A 13918-nucleotide genomic window follows, 5' to 3' on the forward strand; every position below is an offset into this window, starting at 1 on the left:
TCATGAGCCACCAATGTTGGCCAGGCTGGTCTTGAACTTCTTACCTCAGGTGATCCTCCTGCCTCAGCCTCCCAAAGTGTTGGGATTACAGGCGTGAGCCACTGTGCCTGGCCCTGTATTTTTTTTTGTTAGATGTAATTTGCGCTATTGCCCAGGCTGAAGTGAATGCTTACTGTAGCCTCTAACTCTTGGCCTCATACCATCCTCCTACCTCAGCCTTCCAGAAGGCTGGGGTTACAAGCATGGGCCACCACGCCCTACTGCATTGTCCATTGAACTATATTGTCTTCCAAAAGAATTCTGATTTTGTTTTATAACATTTTCTGTGATTAGTTTCTTTCTCTTGAGATTTATGTTCATGATACCAAATGTATAGACTTAATTTTTTTTTCCTTTTATCAGTGTTGTTTTTTAAAGTATATTTAACTCATGACAGCATATGATTTTGTTTATTCTGCTTACTGGCATATTCCCAGGGTCTAGATTGGTACTGGGTATATAGCAGGTGCTTAATAAATATTTGAAAATAGTAAAATGTTATATAAAATTTCTGTAACACTTATCAAATAATTTTCTCTGCCTCTCAAACATGAGGCTGGTTTAAGTTTTTCCTTTGAACATGGAAAGGACTACCATGACTCTTCTTGAGCAACTTTGATAGTAAGTTATTAGGAATTTATGTAGAGAGGCTTTTAGAATTTATAGTGTTTACAAACTCTGTTTTGTTTTTCTTTTTATGCTCTTAGGATGATCGCTGCAAGATCCCTTTATTCATGCTAATGTCCTTTATGCCGGCTTCTGCTGTCCCTCCATTCAGGTATTTGCTCTGTTTTTCAGTACAGTTGTAAAGTAGGAATCCTGTCCATTGTTGTGCTGAATTATTAACTCATGTCAGCAGACCACAGCGTTTAGCTTTCAGCTTACTGTGGCTTCTTCCTTCTGCCCTTCCCTCTCCCTGTGGTAGGGAAAATATCAGGATGTGATTTTTAATGGGCCCTAAGTTGGTACATGATAAAAGAAGAGACTGCATGGAACTGAAACTGTTACTCCACTTAAATCTGGGGTTATTCTTAGCACTTGGTGTGGCAGGTTCTGGAGCACAAGGCCACCGTTGGTCACATGTGGCTCTGAGCACCTGGGCTGTGGCTGTGTGAGCTGAGTTGTGCTGTGAGTACAAGATACACATGGAGTCAACCTTCGTGCAAAAAGGAGAATGTGAAATATTGATTACATGTTAAAATGATATTTTGGATAGATTGGATTAAATAAGGTGATGTTATTGAAATTAGTTTCACCTCTTTCTCTTTGTATTTTAAAATGTGGGTACTAGAAAGATTTTAATTACATTTGTGGCTTGGCTTTTGTATCTCACATAATATTTTTTATTAGAGCTCTACAGTGTTGGTGATTATCTCAGTAAAAATTATTTTTATTCATATTTATGGAAGAAAAAATATTTTGAGGAAAAAATTGTTCTTCAGGGGTAGGAACTCTTGCTCTAGAATCTGACAGATGGCACAGAAAGACAAGGGCTTTGTGTAGCTGAGGCCCTGCTCCTTCTGCATCCAGAGCTGGTCTCAGGTCTTGTGGTGGGATGCAGCTGTGCAGCCACTGTGGGAAACTGTATTTATTCCTGCATTGGAGAGCATGGAATTTCTAATACAATAACAAGGGCTTATGCACCCTCAAGTTTTAGCTTCTTGATTTTCTTCACCTTTTGAGAAAGTGGGGGAGTTACTGTTGAAATACTTCATCTGATTTTCCATCTGGCATTTTCAGCTGTGGTGTGATCGCCACTCTGAGAAGCCAGGAGGAGGGTGCTGTGGACAAGAGCTACTGTACTTTGTTGGATTGCCTCTGCTCCTGGGGGCAAGTGGGCCACATTCTGGAGCTTGTTGACAACTGGCTGCCCACAGAGCATGCCCAGACCAAGGTAAGTTCACCACATGTTTCTCTAAAATTGGGTGAGTGAGAATAACTGTGTATTAGAAATTATATGCTTTTCTAGGGACGTGTCTTTTCATTATCAGTTTCTCTCTCTTTCTTCTTTCAGAGCAACGCAGCTTCTAAACGCAGGGTCCAGATCCATGACACACGCCCAGTCAAACCTGAATTGGCATTGGTCTACATTGAGTATCTGCTGACTCATCCAAAGAATCGCGAGTGCCTGCTCTCTGCTCCTCGGAAGAAACTTAACCATCTTTTGAAAGCCCTTGAAACGTCAAAGGTGACTGTGCCCTGACAGTTGAGTGGTTTCCATGGTAGTGGGAGGTGGTAAATCAAGATGTGAAGCTATCATATTTACAGTGCTATACAAGTGTTCTGGCTGGAACAGACTTGAGAGTGATCATGTCACCTCATTGAGTTGGTACAAGGCACAGAACCTGGCCGGGACAAGGTTGGGAGTCAAGTCCCAGTTGACAAGTGTCCAGAACTCTTGCATTTCTGTTGCACCTTCTAGGGTGCTAGGACTCAGGAGGACGGCCCAAGTTCCTCAGAACACATCCTTTGCAGGAGACGTGTCACATATCCTTTCACATGAACACTCACTCCCTGCAGTCCTTGGCAATTTTTTCTGGTAATGTTTGAAGAGCATTTCTTGGGAATCCAGTATGCTCCCAGCTGTCCCACAGAGGCTGTCATCTCTTTCTGTCCTCCAGGCGCCAGACCTCTGAACACTCTGTTACACTGCCCTCAAGTGTGACTGTACCAGAAGCAAAGCGTCAGCAGAGCAGAGCCAGGCAGATGGGGAGGGTGGGGCCTGGTCATGAGGCATGGAGGGGACAGATGGTGCTGCGTGCAGGGCAGGGGCTGTGGATGGTGACATGAGCCTGCTTACCTGGCTGTACATTTTCCAACGCCAGCCAGCAGCTCACGTCCAGGTGCAGAGTCAGCAGAGACTGGGCTTCCGCAGAGTGGTTCCAGCCTGCCTTCCCATGGTTCTTGCTTTACAGGGTGTGGTGGTGCCTTGTCAGTCAACATGTGGCCCTTGGGTTTTTTCCATTACAGGCGGATCTGGAGTCACTTCTGCAGCTACCAGGTGGGAAGCCTCGTGGCTTCAGTGAAGCGGCTGCTCTGCGAGCCTTTGGTCTCCATTGTCGCCTGAGCATCCATCTTCAGCACAAGGTGCGCCTGTTCCTGGCTCTTTGTTAGGACGATACACAACGTTCTTTTTGTTACTGATTTATCTTCTTGTTTTTGGACAGTTCTGCTCAGAAGGAAAACTGTATTTGTCCATTTTGGAAGACACTGGCTTTTGGTTAGAAAGCAAAATTTTATCTTTTATTCAAGATCAAGAAGAAGACTATCTGAAGCGTCATAGAGTCATTTATCAGCAAATTATTCAGGTTAGAGGTTTTAAGACACAGAAACCTTTCTCTTTACCAAGTTTTGTTTCGGGATTTCATTTTCTACTTTAGAGTGGTAATTTTAGACATTAATGTTACTCTTCTTAAAAACATACAGTGGGCCGGGCGCGGTGGCTCATGCCTGTAATCCCAGCACTTTGGGAGGCCGAGGCGGGTGGATCACAAGGTCAACAGATCGAGACCATCCTGGTCAATGTGGTGAAACCCCGTCTCTACTAAAAATACAAAAAATTAGCTGGGCACGGTGGTGCGTGCCTGTGATCCCAGCTACTTGGGAGGCTGAGGCAGGAGAATTGTCTGAACCCAGGAGGCGGAGGTTGTGGTGAGCTGAGATCGCGCCATTGCACGCCAGCCTGGGTAACAAGAGCGAAACTCCGTCTCAAAAAAAACAAAAACAAAAACAAAAAAGTACAGTGACATGTATCTAACTCTCTAGAGTTTATCTTTTCACAAAGCATAAACTGCATAATTTTAGTGCAATTTTACACATTACATATAACAGGTGTTTGGTTACGTTTGTGGAATTACGTAAAATGTGTCTCTATATTTCCTATGAAAACAACAAGAATTAGTGTATCTTTATGAAAATTCCTTTATAAAACATCTTTGTAAAATCTGCTCTATAAGATAACTAGCACGTGGCTAGGAGAAGCTTTGTGAGGCTGGATTTATTCCTTTTTTTAAATGACCTTTGGGGCTGGGCACGGTGGCTTAGGCCTGTCATCCCAGCACTTTGGGAGGCTCGAGGTGGATGGATCACAGGGTCAGGAGATTGAGATCATCCTGGCTAACACGGTGAAACCCCACCTCTACTAAAAATACAGAAATTAGCTGGGTATGGTGGCATGCGCCTATAATCTCAGCTACTTGGGAGGCTCAGGCAGGAGAATCGCTTGAACCCGGGAGGTGGAGGTTGTAGTGAGCCAAGATGGTGCCACTGCACTCCAGCCTAAGTGACAGAGTGAGACTCTGTCTCAAAAAAAAAAAAAATAAATAAAATAAAATAGAATAGAATAAATAGCCTTTGTTGCTAAGTTGTGTCTGTTTCTTACAGACCTACCTGACTGTGTGTAAAGATGTTGTTATGGTAGGCCTTGGTGACCATCAGTTTCAGATGCAACTTTTACAGCGGAGTCTCGGGATCCTCCAAACAGGTACAGTAAGGGGTGTTTTACAGCAATAAATACGCAGAGCCAGTCCTTCCTTCCCTCCCTCCTTTACTGTGTAACTCAGAACTTTCACTTTCAAGTGACTGTTATTAATGCAGCCGAGTATATACCAAAACAAGGGTTTATTGGGTGATGCAGCCAGGAAATTCAAAGGTGTTTCTGTGTTAGACACGATTGCATCCGGAGTCTGTGACAGGATTCTTGGTATTCTGCCTCTCCTTGTGGTCAGCTGCATTGACAGGCTGACTTTTCCTGTGGGTTGGGCCACTGGCTATTTCCTGGCATCTGTGTGGGAAACCATCACCTTTTGGCTCTGTTCTGGCCACATGCTCCTGTGGGTGGGGGTGTGAGTCAGAAATTGTCAGGTGATACCCCACCAAGACCCAAGGAAAGGGTTAGCATAGGGTAACCCATGGCAACAGTGAGTGAGAGGACAGCCTTTGAGTCCCATCAGATGATGATGGGAAAGGGTGTGGGGACCAACCGAGGGGGAGTGCACCTGGGGCCATTCCATATCTCCTTGGCCTTCTGATCACAGTCTGGTAAAGAAGAGTACTGCTGAGCTGGGCCCCTAGCTCCTAGCCCATATTCCCTCACCCCTAATGGCCAGCCTCCCACCCCCCTGCTTCTGTGGTGTAGCCGACTGCTGCGTAAACTTGTTTCTGGTTGGTTTTTAAATCAGTATCCCAATATCCCAGTGCTGCATTTGATTCTCACTGAGATCTGTAAAAGCTTCAACATTTGATGTTGACATTTCTTTTCTTTTTTTCCTTCCTTCCCTCCCTCCCTCCCTCCCTCCCTCCCTCCCTCCCTCCCTCCCTCCCTCCCTCCCTCCCTTCCTTCCTTCCTTCCTTTTCCTTCCTTCCTTCCTAACTTCCTTCCTTCCTTTTTCTTTCTCTTTCTTTCTTTCTTTCTTCTTTCTTTTCTTTTCTTTTTTTCTTTTCTTTTCTTTCTTCTTTCGTCTTTCTCTGTCACCCAAGCTGGAGTCAGTGGTACGATCTTGGCTCACTGCAACCTCCGCCTCCCAGGTTCAAGCGATTCTCCTGCCTCAGCCTCCCGAGTAGCTAGGATTACAGGCACCCACCACCATGCCCGGCTAAATTTTGTATTTTTAGTAGAAACGTGGTTTCACCATATTGGCCAGGCTGGTCTTGACCTCATGATCTGCCCACCTCAGCCTCCCAAAGTGCTGGGATTACAGGCATGAGCCACCGCACCTGGCCTGATGTTGACATTTCTTTAAGTCTAGTTATTTGCCAGAAGAGATTGAAAATGATAACATTTAGTAAATTCAACATTGTTTTAAAAATTATATTAAGTTGGTAGTCCAGTTTTAGTGGATACATATGTAGTCTCTCTCACGTAGCCTTAAATATCTTCATGGCAGACTCCAGAGGGGTCTGTGTGTGGTCACCCCCAGTGTATCTCTCTTCATGACATAGCAACTGAAGTAGCTGCTAGGACAACACTGGAGCCAGGATACTAGGCATGTCTTAGTTCATCTTTAATTTTTTTCCCCCCATTCCTTTAAACTTTATTTGTATGAATAAAAGAACTTGAGACAATTTAGCTCAATGTTAATGTTTCCCAAGCATTATTTTGACCAGGTACCCTGGTTTAAGTTATGAACATTGACAGTGTCCATTATATAACCACACTTGAAGTTATTAAGGACTTAACCATTTTCTAATATTAGCCTATTTTCTACACTGCTTTTTCACATGTATGCCCATTAACAAATGGAATGTCTGTCACATTTATTGGTTTGTGAGTGTTTCTGGAAAACTGCAGTATGTGTGAAGACCAGTCTCCATGCTGGCATTGCATGCATCCAAATATTAATGCACAGAGGCACAGAATTAGAGCAACACGAGAGCATATTCAAACACCAGCATGCCCATTCCCCTTGTTATTGCTTGTTTTGCTTAGTACTTCTTAAAACAAAACAAAGAATCTTGAATTCAACGTTCACCTACCAAGAAAGAATAACAGCAGGGCACATACTCAGGGATCGAATGAAACTGTAAGTACTAGCTGGCGCAAAACAGTAGACATTGGTTTATATTAATATATATATATGTATGACCTTAGTATCTAAAACTCTTCTCAACCAGGGCCTTCCAAACAAATTGGTAACAATATGATTTATGTTGAAATATACACAAGAAGTTACAATGTATTATTTGGGAATTTAAGAACTTGGACTATCCAAATTTGAATTCAGGTCTGTAGGCAGTCAGAAGCTTGTACTAAGCAACTGTGCTATATCTCTGCTGCAGTTAGGTTACTTTGGACAGTTATACCTAAACTATCCTTGGTTTCATCCAGCAAAATGTATAGGGTACAAACAGGAAAGCATGCCAGCCAGTTAGGGGTTTAATAATGCATGAATTTTATTCTCTGACTCTGAAAACTTACACACACACACACACACACACACACACACACACACATATATATAAATTTAAACTAAGGAAAATAATTGATGATTTATGGGCTTCTTGTGCTTTAAAAAAGAAAAAAAAGGTACCCACTAATTTGCTCAGATATAGCAGGCTTAATGGTCCTATATTTTGAAAAGTTTTTAAGAATGGTTTCTAATGTAGGAGAGGGAAAACATCCACTACCCCTTTTCTGAATTTAAATGGAGGGTAGTAAACATTCTTTACACCCAAAACCTATGGCAGCAGTTCAGATTTGGCCAAGGTAAACGTAGAATGGAGATGTTCTAAACACAGCTAGGATTCAGCAAGTCTAATACACTAAAATCATATGATTACATTTTAAAAGAAAATGCACAAAAACCAAATAGAAATTTTGAGCTTTTTTTCATTTGAAGGTAATTTTAATGCTATTAAATTCACAAATGCTAATTTAAATACCCAATCCTATTTACCTAAAACACACATATATCTGTTCTCTCCACATGTCAGTGCCTATTCATATTGTGGTTTGGAAGTGGGGAGAATAGATTCCCCTTAAACTGCAAGTCAGCAGGTGTTTCTTGACATTTAACTTTAGCAAAATTCATATAAAATAGTAATTAACAATGATCTTCTTGTTAACTCACAAGGAAAGACCTTCAACACTGCATTTTGTTAAAGTTTCTGTACTAAAATGTACAAAAACTGAACTACACAAATATTGAAAAGTTAAAAATTCCTTAATTTTTTATTCCTAGTACCACTACCACAATTTACAGGGCAATATACCTGATGTAATGAAAAGAATAAGACAAAGCTACAACAGATAACGGACCTCAGGAATGTACATCTAATTGACACTACGTTGCATTAATCAATAGCTGCACTTTTTTGCAAACTGTGGCTATGACGGTCCTGAACAAGAAGGGTTTCCTGTTTAAGCTGCAGTAACTTTTCTGACTATGGATCATCGCTCCTTCTGTGGCAGGTTTTTACAGTTCCTCTAATGCATTTGGGACGACTGTCTCAAAGTAACCTGCAGCTTTCCTGACAACTCTTCGCTTGCTTTCCTGCTAAGAACTGCTGCTTTTAGAACCTTCTGCCACCATATCCACCACTTCCACCTCCAGATCCATAACCACCACAATAGGGACTGCCCGAGCTTCTTCTACCGAAACTGCCCCCTTTCATGGTTTTATAATTTGATTGCTGTTGTCCACTATAATTTCCAAAATTATTATAGTTCCCACCACCACCATAGTTACCACCGCCAAAATTTCCTCCTTCATTGTAACCATCATATCCTCCACCACTGCCACCATATCCACCACCTTGGTTTCCATATCCTGGTCCACCACCACCATAGCCCCCTCTACTACTATAACCAGGACCACCACCATAGTTACCACTATCACCAAATCCATTATATCCACCATCACCTCCTCCATAACTCCCTCTGCTGCCACATCCACCACCATAACCTCCTCTTCCACCAAAGTTTCCACCATGGCCAAAATTGCCTCCACCACCTCCAAAGTTTCCTCCGCGACCCATAAAATTGCCAGATACACCTCCACGACCTCCCTGTGATCCAGCAGACTGCATCTCTTGTTTAGAAAGGGCCTTTTTCACTTCACAATTAGCCCATTAATAGTGTATTTCTGAACAACAATTTTATCAACTGTATCATGATCATCGAAAGTTACAAAAGCAAATCCTCTTTTTTTTCCACTCTGTCTTTCGTAACTTCTATGGTTTCAATCTTGCCATACTTTTCAAAGTAGTCTCTCAAATTATATTCTTCCGTATCTTCTTTAATACCACCAACAAAAATTTTCTTCACTGTTAGATGGGCACCAGGCTTTACAGAATCCTCTCTAGCAACAGCTCTCTTTGGTTCCACTACATGCCCATCAACCTTGTGTGGTCGAGCACACGTTGCCGCACCCACCTCTTCAACACAAGAATAAGTCACAAAACCAAAGCCCCTGGAACGTTTGGTTTGGGGATCTCTCATTACCACACAATCTGTAAGTGTGCCCCGTTTCTCAAAAGGTTCTCTTAAACTATGATCTATAGTTTCAAAGCTCAGACCACCAAGAAACAGGTTTCTCCACTGCACCGGTTCCTTCGGATCATGGCCCTCCTCCCCCCGGCGGTGACGGCAAGGGCCGGAGTCCCGCTGGGTGCGACCGGGCGGCGGTTTTACCTCCATTTTGAGATCGGACTCTCCACTTCCAACTCTAATCTTTAATGATAAGCAAAATTGTACGTCATTTGTTTAACATATTTAAAATTTAAGTCTAAATATTAAATAGGCCAATAGTATTTGCTTTAGCTTTCCTAACTCCTGACCTTAAGTGATCCGCCCGCCTTGACCTTTCAAAGTGCTGGGATTACAGGCATGAGCCGCCATACCCAGCCTGTTTAATCTTTATAATTCACTTCTATTGTGAAATCAGCATTTTATACTTAAGCTTAACGATTGAAACAGTCAAAATTACTTATTTTTTAAACTTCACTAATCAACTTCACTTATCATTTAGGGATTATTTTTCCATAAGGACCAAATCTACCTTTATTATTTATGAAATTTACTTTTCTGAGAAGCTAATTATAACTAGAGTTCTATATTTCCAGTGTAGCCGTTTCATTATATAGGTATATCTGTTCTCTAAAAATGAAAGAGAACTGGCAGCACTGTTCTCTAATTCAAGTGTTGAAGGAGCCACACTGCTGAACTCCTGTATGTTCACATGTGCAATGAACACAGTTTTTAGTTTAGTGACTGAGTCTAATACACTATTACTGTTACTGAAGGTAACAGTTTTATACTTAAATTGAACAAATATCACACTTATTTATTTATTTACTTCGGTTAGAATTTAGGTTAACCTGATCAACCTGGCTTTTGGTATTGGGTCACCAAATACCAAAGAATAATTATTCCTTTTATGTTGCCATCATGTACATGTGTTAAGTGAGAAATGTGTAATGATTTCAACAAACTTGTGTGATTAGAAAACTGATGTATTTCAATTTTCTTTCCAGTGAAAGGATTTTTTTACGTTTCATTACTTCTTGACATTCTGAAAGAGATAACTGGAAATTCCTTCATTCAGAAAACAGATTCAGATGAAGAAGTAGCAGTGCTGTTGGACACAGTCCAGAAAGTATTTCAGAAAATGTTGGAATGTATCGCACGGAGCTTCAAGAAGCAACCGGAAGAAGGCCTGCGGGTACTCAGGTCTCCCTAGGACGGCTTTGCTAGATGGGCTTTTCAGGGCTGGGTACACCCATGCAGATGCATGAGCCCTGGCTCTGCTGTTCACGCTTGGGTGATGTACAGTGTTAAGTGGGCGGTCCCTGGTGGTGAGGTGCACTGAGAGAGCTGGAGCCCAGTGTATGAGTCCCCTTGGGGAGGTACACTGAGAGAGATGGAGCCTGGTGTGGGAGTCACCCCTGGGGAGGTGCACTGAGAGATGGAGCCCAGTGTGGGAGTCCCCCGTGGGGAGTTGCACTGAGAGATGGAGCCCAGTGTGGGAGTCCCCCTTGGGGAGTTGCACTGAGAGATGGAGCCCAGCGTGGGAGTCCCCCGTGGGGAGTTGCACTGAGAGATGGAGCCCAGTGTGGGAGTCCCCCTTGGGGAGGTGCACTGAGAGATGGAGCCCAGTGTGGGAGTCCCCCGTCGGGAGGTACAATGAGAGATGGAGCCCAGTGTGGGAGCCCCCCGTGGGGAGGTACACTGAGAGAGATGGAGCCCGGTGTGGGAGTCTCCCTTGGGGAGGTACACTGAGAGATGGAGCCCAGTGTGGGAGTCCCCTTGGGGAGGTGCACTGAGAGATGGAGCCCAGTGTGGGAGTCCCCCGTGGGAAGGCACACTGAGTTGGAGCCCGGTGTGGGAGCCTCCCGTGGGGAGGTGCACTGAGAGATGGAGCCCAGTGTGGGAGTCCCCCTTGGGGAGGTGCACTGAGAGATGGAGCCCAGTGTGGGAGTCCCTCGTGGGAAGGTGCACTGAGTTGGAGTCCGGTGTGGGAGTCTCCCGTGGGGAGGTACAGTGAGAGAGATGGAGTCCAGTGTGGGAATCCCCCGTGGGGATATGCACTGAGAGAGAGATGGAGCCTGGTGTGGGAGTCCCCATGGTGGACACACTGAGAGAGAGATGGTTACCCCTGTGCATTGACTGGAGGCTGTAAGGGCAGGAGCTCTAGCTGTTAGATTTTACCCAGCCATCTTAGAACAGGATCACACAAGTTCATGTTGACCAGATGGCAGGACAGGAAGCAGAGGACTAATTGCTCTAGGTTTCTGAGTACACAATTATTATTTCACAGTATTTTCCAAATAAAATATACTCTTATTTAAAAAGATGCTAATTTTGATACTTGTAGAGTGAGAGAAACCTTGCCATGTGAAATGCTAATTTCTGTCATGAGTTAACTCCCATGTTAGACTTCTCCAGGTTGGAAATGAGAGTCACAGACCTTGAAGGGGGCCTGTGGTTTCCCTTTGCTGGTTGAAAGCTGATGTGAAGTGAGATTATTGTATAACCACTTCATTTTAAAAAACCTGTATGCCAGATTTGCTTTACCCTAAAAACAATCTTTTGTCAGTTCTAGATCAGGTGATACTGTTATCAGAGGCAGCTATTACTTTTTCTAAGTAGTAGCTTAAAAATATCAATGAACTATTTTTTTTAATGAAGACTTTTAAAAATGTTTAAATGGGAGGCTATTTATGAAATATTGAAGAATCAGTGTCCTTTGCTGATAGAGGTCATTGAAGATTGTTGGCCATACTTTTGCTAGTCTATTTCAATTCAGATTAATTTGAAATGTTCCTGTTTTTGATGAATTCAAGTGTCTGTGATCTTTTATGTAATGTAATTTGTGCCAAAACCTTAGTTTTCCCATCAAACTTCTGTAGCTTTGGTCAGAATACATTGCCTCATAGCTGATGCCTTATTTTAATGTCATTAATATTTCGCCTCTCTCCCTCCTCATTCCTGAGGGTTTTTCTTGGCTTTGGGGAAAGAAAGGCAGTTCAGAACATCAGGGCAGTTCCCAGTGGGTTTTGGTCCTGTCTGCCATCTTCTGGCCATGGTGTGTAGGAGGTTTGAGTCAGCCAAGGAGTGGAAAGCAGTGGGCAGTGGCAACAGGCAGACAAGATCAGTGACTCCTTGAATCCTAGGGGATGATAGTGAGAATACTTATTTTAAAGTGTCTTTTTGTTTTTTTCAAAACCATGGTTTTTAGTGATTAAAAATGACATATGTATTTTCTTGTAGCTGCTTTATTCTGTTCAGAGGCCTCTTCACGAGTTCATTACCGCTGTTCAGTCTTGGCACACGGACACCCCTGTGCACCGGGGTGTACTTTCTACTCTGATCGCTGGGCCTGTGGTTGAGATAAGTCACCAGCTACGGAAGGTGAAGTGCTTTAATCCGGTAACTGCTGTGCCTCTCTTTGACTATGCAAGATACTGTTTCTACTAGTAGCACATTCTAACATTTCTCGAAGTATTTTCTAAGAATTCTCAAACTTGAGTGAGTGTCACACTTTCCCAGCAGCTATGCCTCAGAGTTTGATGGCAAATTAGTATTTTAGACTCATGTGACTGTTGTGAAACATACGGCAAGGATGTGATCACTCTTGATTAAAACAGAAATATAGTCCTTACATTTGAACTGTTTTTATGCCACATTCAGGAGATTTAAATGAGTTGTTAAGTGTCTTAAGGTTATTTTCCCTCCAGAAAAGTTAGAAGTAGTTGTAATCCGTGGTGAGCAGAATGCAAGGCTGCTCTTGGATTGCTTTTGTGGAATAGTTGACATATCTTTGCATGTTATATTATTAGCCTCCCCCACCTTTTTTTCATTTTTAGGCATGGGATATTCAACATTCTAATATCAATTTAAACAGACAATTTATTCATTATTAATGACTTTTATTTTCCTACCAGTAGCTGCAGATGAATTGAAGATTATTATTAATACAGAAGTTATTAGCCTATTTGGTTAAAGAGTGCTATAATCAGGATGATAATTTAAGCCAAAACAAAAAGTGGTGTTTTCCCTCATGGAATATTCAGGGTGTTCTTTTCCTTTTAACCTCGTAAGAAAGTAATAAAAGTCATGTTGGACTTTCTCAGTATGAAAAGATAAAATTTGATAGGAAGGTCGTTGAATTATATGCATTTTTAATATTTGCATAAATCATAAATTTTATAATACACAATCATGACTAATAAAAAGATTTAACTAAATTCTATTTAGATGTTAACTAAATTCTATTTAACATCTTTTAACTAGATAAAATAACCACTAGGATTTGTTCATTCTGGTGAGCTATATAGCTAAAAACTATAAAATTATAAAAAGTGTTTGGCCTGTGGGTCCCACCTGGCTCACCATCTGTTTTGTATCAATAAAGTTATTGGAACATAGCCATGCCCATTTGCTACACTTTTTGTGACTACTTTTGTGCAGAGTTGAGTAATTATGATAGAGACCATTGCAACTTTGCCCACAAAGCTGAAAATATTTATTATATTATTTAAATAATTACTATTTTGTTACTTAACAGAAAAAGTTTGCTGACTGCTTTTCTGTTTCCTTACTAATTTTGTCTACTTACTCTATATGTGATTGTGGATTTGTCTCTTTTTTCATTAGTTCTGTCAGTTTTCTTTTCATGTATTTTCTTGTATTTGAGAGCTTTTTTCTTTTTGATGCATTGACTCCTATTACTGTGAAATGTCTCTAGCTCCCATAGTACTTTCCTCATAAAGACTACTTTGATATTTTCATAGCCAAACCAGCTTTCTTGTGCCTCATGTTTGCATAGCATATCTTTTAAAAAACCCACCCCACATGGGTAGTTTTAAAAAATCTAGTCTGACAACCTCTGACTTTTATTTGGGGTGTTTATAGTCCATTCTGTTATTTTTTTTTAGTCCA

General features: G+C 41.9%; 1 protein-coding gene and 1 pseudogene across 44 annotated transcripts in view; one reads left to right on the forward strand and one right to left on the reverse strand.

Annotated features, from left to right (window-relative positions):
* NCAPG2 (non-SMC condensin II complex subunit G2) overlaps positions 1–13918 on the forward strand; it is an 85260-nt gene that overhangs the window by 45302 nt on the left and 26040 nt on the right. For 9 of the 44 annotated variants that reach the window (XM_078343277.1, XM_078343278.1, XM_035254244.3 and 6 more), the window contains 9 exons: positions 747–817; positions 1780–1933; positions 2054–2227; positions 3010–3126; positions 3207–3347; positions 4423–4522; positions 5518–5565; positions 10012–10199; positions 12248–12406. In XM_078343277.1, the coding sequence (XP_078199403.1) occupies positions 747–817; positions 1780–1933; positions 2054–2227; positions 3010–3126; positions 3207–3347; positions 4423–4522; positions 5518–5565; positions 10012–10199; positions 12248–12406 (1152 nt within the window). Of the gene's footprint in view, positions 1–746; positions 818–1779; positions 1934–2053; positions 2228–3009; positions 3127–3206; positions 3348–4422; positions 4523–5517; positions 6561–10011; positions 10208–12247; positions 12407–13918 lie in introns of all 44 variants that reach the window. The other 35 variants (XM_035254250.3, XM_078343284.1, XM_035254249.3 and 32 more) reach the window with 10 other exon arrangements.
* On the reverse strand, positions 7932–9189 carry LOC118143725 (heterogeneous nuclear ribonucleoprotein A3 pseudogene; annotated as a pseudogene).

The sequence above is a fragment of the Callithrix jacchus genome, chromosome 11 (genome assembly GCF_049354715.1).
Source record: "Callithrix jacchus isolate 240 chromosome 11, calJac240_pri, whole genome shotgun sequence".
In the NCBI taxonomy this organism is placed as follows: Eukaryota; Metazoa; Chordata; class Mammalia; order Primates; family Cebidae; genus Callithrix; species Callithrix jacchus.